The sequence below is a fragment of the Chenopodium album genome, chromosome 2 (genome assembly GCF_948465745.1).
Source record: "Chenopodium album chromosome 2, dcCheAlbu1.1, whole genome shotgun sequence".
Classification (NCBI taxonomy): domain Eukaryota; kingdom Viridiplantae; phylum Streptophyta; class Magnoliopsida; order Caryophyllales; family Amaranthaceae; genus Chenopodium; species Chenopodium album.
The window spans coordinates 44,108,428-44,118,872 of NC_137835.1; the positions used below are offsets into that span (position 1 = coordinate 44,108,428).

Here is a 10,445-nt window from a genome sequence, read left to right on the forward strand (position 1 = left end):
TAATAAATGGTAAAAACGTGCCTCCAAATGGAGGAAATCTCCCTATTTATAGGGTCCTAGGGGATTGGGCCCCTGATTAGGTCATCAAGCCCTAATCAATGGAAGGTTGCGCCGCATTGCGGCTTTCTCGGGATTTGGGCCATGAAGGCCGCCTTTTTCCCACTCTTTTGGAATGACCCGTGTCAAACAGGGGTTGGTCCATTTTGGACTAACCCTAGGGTGACACATGGCAGGGTAAAATTTCCCCAAACAACAAGCACCACAACAACCACAACAAAAATATTACCAACACCTTAACTAGAGAACCTAACCACAAGCTCCACCTCCATATACTGATCCTACCCTGTCGGAGATTAAAACTATGTTAGCCAGTATGCAAAGTAGGGATGCACAAATTGACTCAATGTTACCACATAATATCACTTTTAATTTAGAGGGAGTTTTAAGAGTTCCTATATGTTAGAGGAAAATTGTTGTAGTATTAATGTGATTGATATTATTTGCAAGGTCCTTGCAAGGGAGGGATTGCAAGGGATCTTGCAAGGGATCCCTTGGAGGAAATGATTTTTGGTGATTTTATTGCAGGTGATGCTAGTATTTGGAGCAGTGAGGTAGATGCTATTGAAAAAGCTCTTGCAATTGAACAGCTTCATTCTAAAGAGAGCAAGAAGATAGAAAATTAGTTCAGGAATCAAAACCTGTAAAGGTAAAGAAACCTGAACTAAAACCTCTCCCTTTTCATTTGAAATATGTATTTTTAGATAAACAGGAATTACACCCCATGATCATTAGTATTGGACTTAATGACCTCCAAACTTTCGAACTTCAATTGAGTACAGTATTGATGATCTACAGGGTTTAGCTCTGACTTTCGTATGCACAGAATACATTTAGAGGACAATCACAAGCCATGCATTCAACCTAGATGAGGTTGAATCCTAACATGTAGGAAGTAGTTAAGAAGAAGTTATGAAATTACTTGATGTAGGTATCATCTATCTAATTTGTGACTCAAAGTGGGAGAGTCTCGTACAAGTAGCTCTTAAAAAGGGTGGGATGAGTCATGAGTGTGATTAAAAATGAATTGATTCCCACTAGAACTGTAACAGGGTGACGTATGTGCATTGATTATCGTAGATGAAATGTTTTCCATTAAAAAAGATCAATTCCGTTCTTCCTTTTTTTATTGATCAAATGTTGGAAAGGTTAGCTAATCATAAATTATTCTGCCATTTGGATACGTACTCGGGATTTCGCCCTAATAATTAGGAGAAGACAACATTCACACGCCCTTATGTTACTTTTGCATATAGTAGGATGTCTTTTGGACTATATAATGCCCCTGCTATCTTTCAACGATGTATGATGAGCATTTCTCCTGAATTCATAGAGTCTACTATGTAAGTCTTTATGGATAATTTAAATGTGTATGAGTCTTCATTTGATATATGTTTAGCTAATCTCACTATAATTTTTAAAAGATGTGAAGAATGCAATTTGTTCTTAAATTTGGAAAAATATCACTTTATGGTGACAAAAGGTGTGGTCTTAGGTCATAATGTATCTAACAAAGGTATACTAGTTTATCAAAGATTTAGTGATTGAGCAATAACCTTCACCAGCTAAAGTTAAGGGGGTTAGGAGTTTTCTTGGTCATGCGGGATTTTATCATTGCTTTATCAAAGATTTTTAAAAAATTGCTAAACCATTAATTTGCTTAGCTTGAATAGTTATCTTTTTTATAAAAAGTTCAGGATTCAAATCTCCTAATCCTTATGTTTTTATATGAAATAATATTGGTTTCTTATGTGACGTGGAGTAATAATTAAAAGTGTTTGAGTGATAATGTGACATCATGAAATGTTTGAAAGGTCACATGACGTCCTAAAAAAGGGATTACGTGACACATCAATGTTTTTAAAAACGTCTTTTCATACATTAGAATATATAGCTTTAGGCATGTTTTAAACTTGTAAGGATTTTACTAGTTAAGAGAAATATATAAAATCGGATAAAAGCATAAATCAAACTATATGACATACATGAATCGTAAAATTGTAAGATTCAAACTTATACGTTGAAATTTTAATAACCGACTATATTTGTGACCTCTATTTCCTTCCCGTAATCGAACTTTCCATAGAAAGCAGCTCGCACTCAGTAATAAGACTTGAACATTTTCCCATCGACTGGACCTTTCATAGGGACAAGGACGAATAGGGAACGGGAACTGGTAAAGCGATAGTCTTAACTCCTACTAGAAATCTTAGAGGGTCGCATCATTGGATACGAAAGCAAATAGAATAATCCAGTGATCAAGTTGCTCTGATGGGAAGGCCCTACCTCGTATGAAACCTATTCTCAAATAAAGGAAAGGGGATAGGATCTATATTTATTGTTATGCTACTTAGGCACATAATCTCGGAGCTTTGTTACTAGTGGCAGTAATCATTTAATAAATATAAGATATAAGAGTATTCGAAACGAAGTGACTTAGACAAATCGTTTTTGTCAATAACCTCCGACCAATCAATCGAATATTTGATCAGAAAAAGGTCGAGTAGCTGCCGGTACTTCTTGGTCGGGAGTCGGTCCCACAGGTGGCCGATCATCGGTCCCCTCCTAGGAGGAGGTTCCCAAGCTACCGACGAAATTCGAGCAAAGAAGCAGCTCCATACTGGTAACAAAACTACCAGTATAGAACAGAAAGGCGAGGAGGGAAAATTTTTCCGAGGACAGATACGCGTTGGTCCAGAAAGTGAAAGTTATGGGAGAAGTAGGCTAAGTGAAATAATCGAGTTAAGGAGATTAATAACAATATACTACTAAGTATAAAGGAGTTAATGCGTGAATATGAATTACCTTGTAGTCAGGTAGAAGAAAGTCAAACAAGTCGTTTCACCCCTTACTAAAAAGCTTCTCGCGAGGACGCCCCCCATTACACTAGCCCCAAATAAAAAATAAAAAAGAAAAAAGAAAAAAGAAATTCCCCATACTAAACCTTGTCTTTTTAACTATCCTCGTTTAATTTAAAGTTGTGTTACTCACACTCTTTTTTTTTTTTTTTTTTTTTTTTGGTAAATAGAAATTTTATTACCAAAGAATAAGGTTACAACTTACACCACAGCTAAGTTGTAACACCCGAAACACTAAAGACCAAACAGGCCAACCAAACACCAAAACAGATTCCAGTCCAAGCCTAGCCACCTTCTAGGAAGGGTTCTAGGAAGAACAGGAACCAACTACTGAACTCAGGAACTTAGGCACCTTCTAGGAAGGGTACTAAGAACCAGGACCAGAACAACAAACCTAAGCAGAATACAGTAAATATCTATCAATGCTATTACATATGCAAGCAACCAGAAAAATTATCTCCCTAATTAAATCAGAAACTGATTTACAGTTTCCTGTAAACATTAAAGCATTACTTTGAAGCCACACATTGTAGAGAGTTTCAGAAAAGCACATCACAATGAGTCTGCTCCTAGCATCAGTTTTCCTGCAGCATTTTGCAATCCAGTGCAGTTCATCAACAAAGCTTAACACATGCCTAGCAAAACACAGAATTTGTAACATTGAAGACCAAATCACATTTGAATAGCTGCAATCAAAGAACAAATGGTCCACAATCTCATCAGCATAGAAGAAACAACAAGGATCACAAGGGATTTGCCAGACTTAGTGACAAATCTGTCTAGAATAGCAAGCCAAGTGACAAAAATACTCTTTGGTGAAGCTTGATTGTTACTCGCACTCTTTATTTTACCTGAAGTACCTGTGTCGTACTGTAGACACTCAAACATGGGTATGACACCTAGACAAATCATAGAAATTTTTCACAAAATAGCCGAGTCGAAAACGTGGACTCCTGCTTGTGTCGAACATGAGTACTTGAGTCCGAGTAACATAGATTCAAAGGGATACATGCCTCAATATCCACAATTCGAGCTTTTTTTCATTACATACCTATATTGGATGAAGACGCGGAAAATTCTCACTCCTCTGATATTCTTTCTTCGCCAAACCATCTTGGAGGATCAAAGCCTGAGCCACCTACAATAAAGCTCACCTTTAGTCACTTTACAGTTTTAGCTCCTCGGTTTTAATCCATTGACATAAATATGGAGAAAAAGTTCCTTTCAAATTAAATAGAGAGTAAAAGTGAAATAGGTTAAGACTTACTTTATGGACAAGATCATCTTCCAATGCATGATAAACATTAGTATGGATACGATCAAGCAATGTTAGGCGAATAGCTTAATTTAAGACATCAATTTATGAAGAATATTGTCAAATAAAACTGAAGAATTGTACTTTTTAATGATGAATTCCACAATCATCAAGTGTAGATAACTACGCTCCATTTTCCTCTTTTAATTTGGAGCTTAGACTCGTATACAATTTTTCCATCAGTTTTACTAACGATCTTACCTCTTTGGGATCACATAATCTTAGCAAAGTTTTAAGAGTATCTGGTTCAAGTTTGAGTACTAAATTCTTTACAAACACACTCTTATTTCTTTGATTCATTGACTGTCCATCTCTAGCAAAGCCACTTTCATTTCTTATGAACATGGCTCTGTACCTCTCCATCGAATTCCTTTGGCCTTGAAGTATCTTCTAGCACACTCTCTTTCATCTTTCAAATCTAAGTACACCTATCCTATGGGGTTTGAAATGCACCCAATATCCGCAGCAACCTCGACTTCTGTAACATACATTATGTATGTTAACTTTCCCACAATTTTGGAACAAGCATTTTGATAGTATTTTTCCCAATTTAAACTCCATTCAATAAGGACTATTTATTATCAAAGGTGAAAAATATGGGTGATTAACCTGACTTTTTCTTCAACAGAAAGCTACTTTGATTGTGAAAAAGACATGATTGGTAAACTTTATCCTCTTGCTCTTGACTTTATCTATAAGAGAACCTATTATATATGTATCTTAAATGTGTAAACAAGAGTTGGAATATCCTTAGCATACATTCTGAGGTACCGCCATGTTCTTCACATTAGCTTCCACTTTGAGGGTTTTTTTTTTTTTTTTTTTTTTTTTGGAAGGAATTCCACTTTGAGGTTTAGTTATGCATTCCAAGAAGATTTACGATACTTCCTCCATTAATTCAACCTTATATGTCTCCTATGAAAGATCATCTCCAACAATACAGTCACCTTTAATGTAAGGACCATCATGATGATATTTTATCAGACTCTTTGCACAATCTCCTGATAGCTTTGTAATTCTTTGGCTAAATTTGGTGACATATATCTAAGTCAGACTATTCCTTCTAAAGAATTCTAAGGTAAACAGACGACAAGGCTCTTCTTAATAACTCCGTTTACAATATTTTGGTCAAATCACAACATAAAGGAACACAATTCAGGAGCTTATATGTTTTCTCTAGCTTGATGCACAGATTTATAAGTAAAGGCTAAAAGATCCACGGTTACCTTCTATCATTTCTATGATACTTACCTCCATTTTTTTTTAGTTGACACGTATTCCTTTTTAGGATTTTTTTTTTAGTTTACACATTTTCTTTTTGGGTAAGTTTTATACCTTCTTTTTAAGCGTACCCCACTTGCTTTGTCATTCTCTCTCACTCTCTCTCCTCTCCTTAATATGTGTGCCTAAATTAAACGTGTCAACTAAAAAGAAACGGAGGAAATATAAGTTAATCATGATAATGTTTTTCAACTTCCAGCAAGAGATGGATTAAACATTGAATCTTGCAGTCTTTTACATCTCTCAAAACCATTACTACCACATTCCTTGATTACTAAAAATATTCCCCTTAGGTTTCAACTCTTTAACTAGCATAATTGGCTTTTCTAAATCACTCGAATTTATAAAAAAACCAGCACTTTCACACCCGCCTCAACCTCCTCAAATTATGAAGACAAAATTCCATACAATGAACTCCAGAACCGTGAAAAAACAGGTACCAAACAAACCCCTTTCAATAATATTGAAATGCCATCAAGCATTTGACACGAGTTGAAAGTGAATTCAGAGAGATAAGTGTAGAAATCAGCTGGGAGAATAATTACAGAAACTTGAATCAGCAACACAGTCAAAGCCAAGGCTCTCTGGCAACAAGAATCATCAATGGGAGTCAGCCAACAAACCTCTAATCAGAGCAACTGACAATAAAATGCCACTTAGAACAATATTCCCAAAAGCCTAGAAGAAGTTGCTGTTACCTCCTATCTAAAGCAATTAGTATAATACTTTTGTGTTATGGACTGACTTAGGATTTTCTAATTTAAGGACTAATTAAGATATAAAAGCTTGATAATTTAGATTAATAATGGCAGAATTTGGATACAAAAGGATAGATTAATAGCTTAAGGCTATCACTCTCTTGATAACTTTAGGTTATCACTCTCCTAGTAACTTGAGGTTACTACTCTCAACATTTTTCCTCACAATTCACATCATAGCTAATGCATACACTATCCCTTATTTATACTAAGGCTTAGTTAGGAATAAGAGCTACTAACCTAAAAGTACTAAAATTCCCAAACTACCCTTGTTAATGTTAGTCTATTACATTACCGGCCCCCTAAACTTCCACCTTGTCCTCAAGGTGGATAATAATCGGCACTTGATTCTCGGCGACAGCAATGATCTGTCAAGGTTGATGAAGGATGTGAAATTTGGCTTGAATGTATAAGGTTATAAGAGTTGGGTTTCATAGCTGATGTTGGATGGATAGGCCTAGAGTTAACAAGCCCAAAACATGAAGGGTAAGTGGGCCCAATAATTTGCATTGCTTCATCAAATTGAATTGGGTTAGCCTGTAGCTCTTTTCTTTCCATATATGCACGTAGCACTAGCTGCCCATTGACCAATTTGCCCTTACTAACCCCATCTTGTATAATTGGCTTCCTCCCCAAGGCATTGAAAATTTCAGTCAACCCTCTGCCAAAAGCATTTCTGCCAAAAGCTGCTCTTTTTGCATACTTCAAGAGGCCACCAATCACCCATTCCTCTTGAATCCTTTCTCTTGCTCCACTTCCGGTCAAACCCCCACCGCCGGTAAAACCACCCGCGAAATCTCCACGTTTTTGCTGCGTGTAGCCACCATGACCAACACCGCATCTGCCATGGAAGTTCCTGCGCCATTCCCCACCTTTTTCTCCGGCGAGCCACCCATGTCCACCACCACACCAGCCACACAGACCTCCACCAGATTTTTCGCCTCCACTGTGACCCCCCTCAAATTCGTTGCAAACACCACCAGCAAGACCACGGAACCCACCAAATATCCACCACTCATTCATCCCACCACCTGCAAAGTACCCCAGTCCACTTTCGAACAAGCCACCTCCGACCAAGAGACCACCACCAGTAAACCCATCGGAAAAATCGCCACTCTTTACCCTTTCTTTACCTTGCGGCTCATTGTTCAAATTTGTATGGCCACCAGCAATCCCTTGTTCACACGCCCGACACCAACATCCCGGGCCACCACCTGACCCACTTGCGGCTGACCCGCCTTTCACAAAGTCAGCTCCGTCTCTGTTCAGGCCACCACTAGCGGCGGTCTCACCATCACTCTCAACTTTTCCGGTTAACGCTCCTGAACCACCGCCAGATCCACTACTATTGGCGCCACCCTTCTCAAAAAATCCTCCTATTCCATTGCCTACAAACACCTCAACTTCAGCCCTTTGCACGGTACTAAAATCCACCCAAACTGCACGAGTTTCGCCGCCAAATTCGCTGTTGACTCCACCCGTACCTCCACCGGAAAACCCATCACCGAAATCACCAATCCTTCCACCAGATATATGTTTTCCCGCAAAGCTCTCAAATCCGCATCCCAATTCGCCGTCAAAGTTTCCTGAACAACCATGTCTCCCATCCCGGCCTGCCTCGCATACAACTCCAGTTGGGTTGAGTGTGAAACCCTCTGGTAAAGTGCTCACCCCACTGCCAGATCCACACGCCACCGGGTCTTGCACTTCTTGACTCTTCAGGTGTACTACCTCGCTGCTGAACCAGGGACCACAACAGTAATCAGATTGTGTCGTCGTTGAACGGAGCTGGCGGACCAACTGAACCTTCAATATCTGCCACCCATTGAATGGTAGCCACCTGTGTTCACATTCGAACCACTGTAACGCTTCGCCGCAAAGCCCGATGATGGCAACCTTGAGCTTCTCCTTTTCATTCAACTGGAAAAAATGAAAGTAATCCTCCATTTGGAAGATCCAGTCATCTGAGTTTCTTCCATTAAATTCGTGAATTTGAAGCTCCTGCCGGATTCTCTTCTCCTCCTCGGGATCTGAAATTCCTTGCTCCCTTTTAAGGGAAATGTATTTAAATTCCTCATGAATCCATTTCTTCATGAGTCGTTTGCCATCTGTTCCCGCAAACTGCATTTTTTGTTAATTTTTTTTTTAAATGCGGTGGTACGGACTGGTGGCTCCAGTCAACGGCAGCCCACAAGACCGCCTGCTCTAATACCAATTTGTTATGGACTGACTTAGGATTTTCTAATTTAAGGACTAATTAAGATATAAAAGCTTGATAATTTAGATTAATAATGGCAGAATTTGGATACAAAAGGATAGATTAATAGCTTAAGGCTATCACTCTCTTGATAACTTTAGGTTATCACTCTCCTAGTAACTTGAGGTTACTACTCTCAACATTTTTCCTCACAATTCACATCATAGCTAATGCATACACTATCCCTTATTTATACTAAGGCTTAGTTAGGAATAAGGGCTACTAACCTAAAAGTACTAAAATTCCCAAACTACCCTTGTTAATGTTAGTCTATTACATTTTGTTATTGGCCAATGAACTTAACCAAACAATGTGATTTACTCGATCAAGCACCACAAAATTAGGAAGTTAAATTCAACACTTAAGTCTTATCCCAAGTGTAGAGCATCTGAACAAGAGACAGGAAGACTCATGCGGGCATGTTTTGATTTACTAAAAACAACTAAACTAAATTGAACTGATTAGGGGTTAACTGAATTGAGCTTAAATAAATTGTTTATGATAGAAGGAAATTAAAAACTGAACTAAACTAAACTAATTGAAGCTGAACTGAACTAAACAAATTAAGTAGAACAAAACAGACCCTAACCTATCTTTTGTAAGAATTTCCCGGGCTAAATAGGATAATTTGTCACACTCATGTATTCCTTCTGTCTGACTTCAGTTGACACATTACTAGTTCAAGTTACACTATCTCCCACATTTTTTTAATATCAAACTAGGTGGAACATAACTGAGAGTAGTTCAAGCCAAACTAATATAACAGATTATCCACCCAAAAAAATGAAAGACATTAATTTACCTAGCGGATTGCAACGACAAAGGCGCCAAGCAGTCAATATAGTGCCCTTAGCAACTCCATATTTCTTGTAAGCAATCATCGAATATTCACTGCATGATGGTACATAACGGCAACTCTTAGGCAACAATGGCGATATCTCTCCTGCCATCAAAATTAAAATAATATACTCATTAACAACATACAGATCTCAATTTAAAACATCAAAGAATTAACTTGGTGATTGTTTTTTAAGAAATTAAACTAGAAAAAAATTAATAAAATAATCAAAATGTCAGTTATACTCACTTTTATAGAATTTGAGCATTGATAACGCAGCTTTAACCCCTGTACTTTGCACTTTATCTTCATCCTCTGGGTCTGGGTCAGGCTCAGGCTCAGGCTCAAATTTGTTAAAAATTGGAGAAATTTGTCGCTGATTTCTACTAACCTGTAATTTTAAAAAAAAAAAAAATTAAAAGTAAACCCATTTGCAAAAGATTTACATGTTTTTAAATGAAATTCAGCAACGGTCATATAATCAAAGATTGATAAAGTTGTGTAAAATTGAATTTACAGAAAATGGTGAAGTGGGGTAGTGGCGCAGTTGGCGGCTGTGACTGTTGATGTGTTTGGGGAATTTGAGAGGAGAAGATGAATTTAAATTAATAGGATAAAATTCAGAAAAAGGTGGGGAGCGGAAATGTGTAAGAGAGAGATTAGTACCCATTTTTTGTGTTCTGCTGAAACAAATACGGAGTATCAAATTTTAATATTGTTGGTGTCAGGCTGTAAGCTGTTTAAAATACAAACTTGGTCCGGGCATACCCCAATTTATTATTAATTTAGTAATTTAATGAAATTATACTATGGCCTTGTTTGACACCGAGAGCTCAAATAGTGGGCGTGTGTGTGTGTGTTTTTTTTTTTCTAAAGATGAGATTTTTAGTATGTAGTTAGTTGTTTGTGTGAGGTAGTTGGTTTGATTATAAATTTTTTTTGGTTAATATAGAACAAATAATAAATCAAATCTTTATAATTTTGATGTCAATATATATACTACTTCGCATTAATTATTGCTCGTACTCTACAACTACAATTTTATGAATTAATGCACAAAAAATAGAGTAATGATTAATTT

General features: G+C 37.4%; 1 protein-coding gene across 2 annotated transcripts; it reads right to left on the reverse strand.

Annotated features, from left to right (window-relative positions):
- Positions 1-2,673: 2,673 nt before the first annotated feature.
- LOC145585599 (UPF0161 protein At3g09310-like) lies at positions 2,674-10,077 on the reverse strand. Of its 2 annotated transcripts, none has more exons than XM_081642305.1 (5): positions 9,882-10,076; positions 9,614-9,755; positions 9,329-9,469; positions 3,967-4,053; positions 2,674-3,601 (listed from the first exon to the last, which is right to left on the reverse strand). In XM_081642305.1, exons 1-4 carry the CDS (start codon positions 10,032-10,034, stop codon positions 3,995-3,997), a joined length of 495 nt encoding a protein of 164 aa, XP_081498431.1. In that variant the 5' UTR covers positions 10,035-10,076; the 3' UTR covers positions 2,674-3,601; positions 3,967-3,994. The 2 variants fall into 2 exon arrangements, with proteins under 2 accessions (XP_081498431.1, XP_081498439.1); XM_081642313.1 differs by lacking the exon at positions 2,674-3,601 and adding an exon at positions 3,646-3,814 and having other exon boundaries at positions 9,882-10,077.
- Positions 10,078-10,445: the final 368 nt, after the last annotated feature.

Bases quoted from the DNA above. Each gene is read 5' to 3' on its own strand.
- LOC145585599 (XM_081642305.1), bottom strand. From the start codon at position 10,034: ATGGGTACTAATCTCTCTCTTACACATTTCCGCTCCCCACCTTTTTCT. The intron at 9,756-9,881 runs GTAAATTCAATT...TTAAAATTACAG, and splicing joins ACCCCACTTCACCATTTTCT to GTTAGTAGAAATCAGCGACA. The intron at 9,470-9,613 runs GTGAGTATAACT...TTTTGATGGCAG, and splicing joins AATGCTCAAATTCTATAAAA to GAGAGATATCGCCATTGTTG.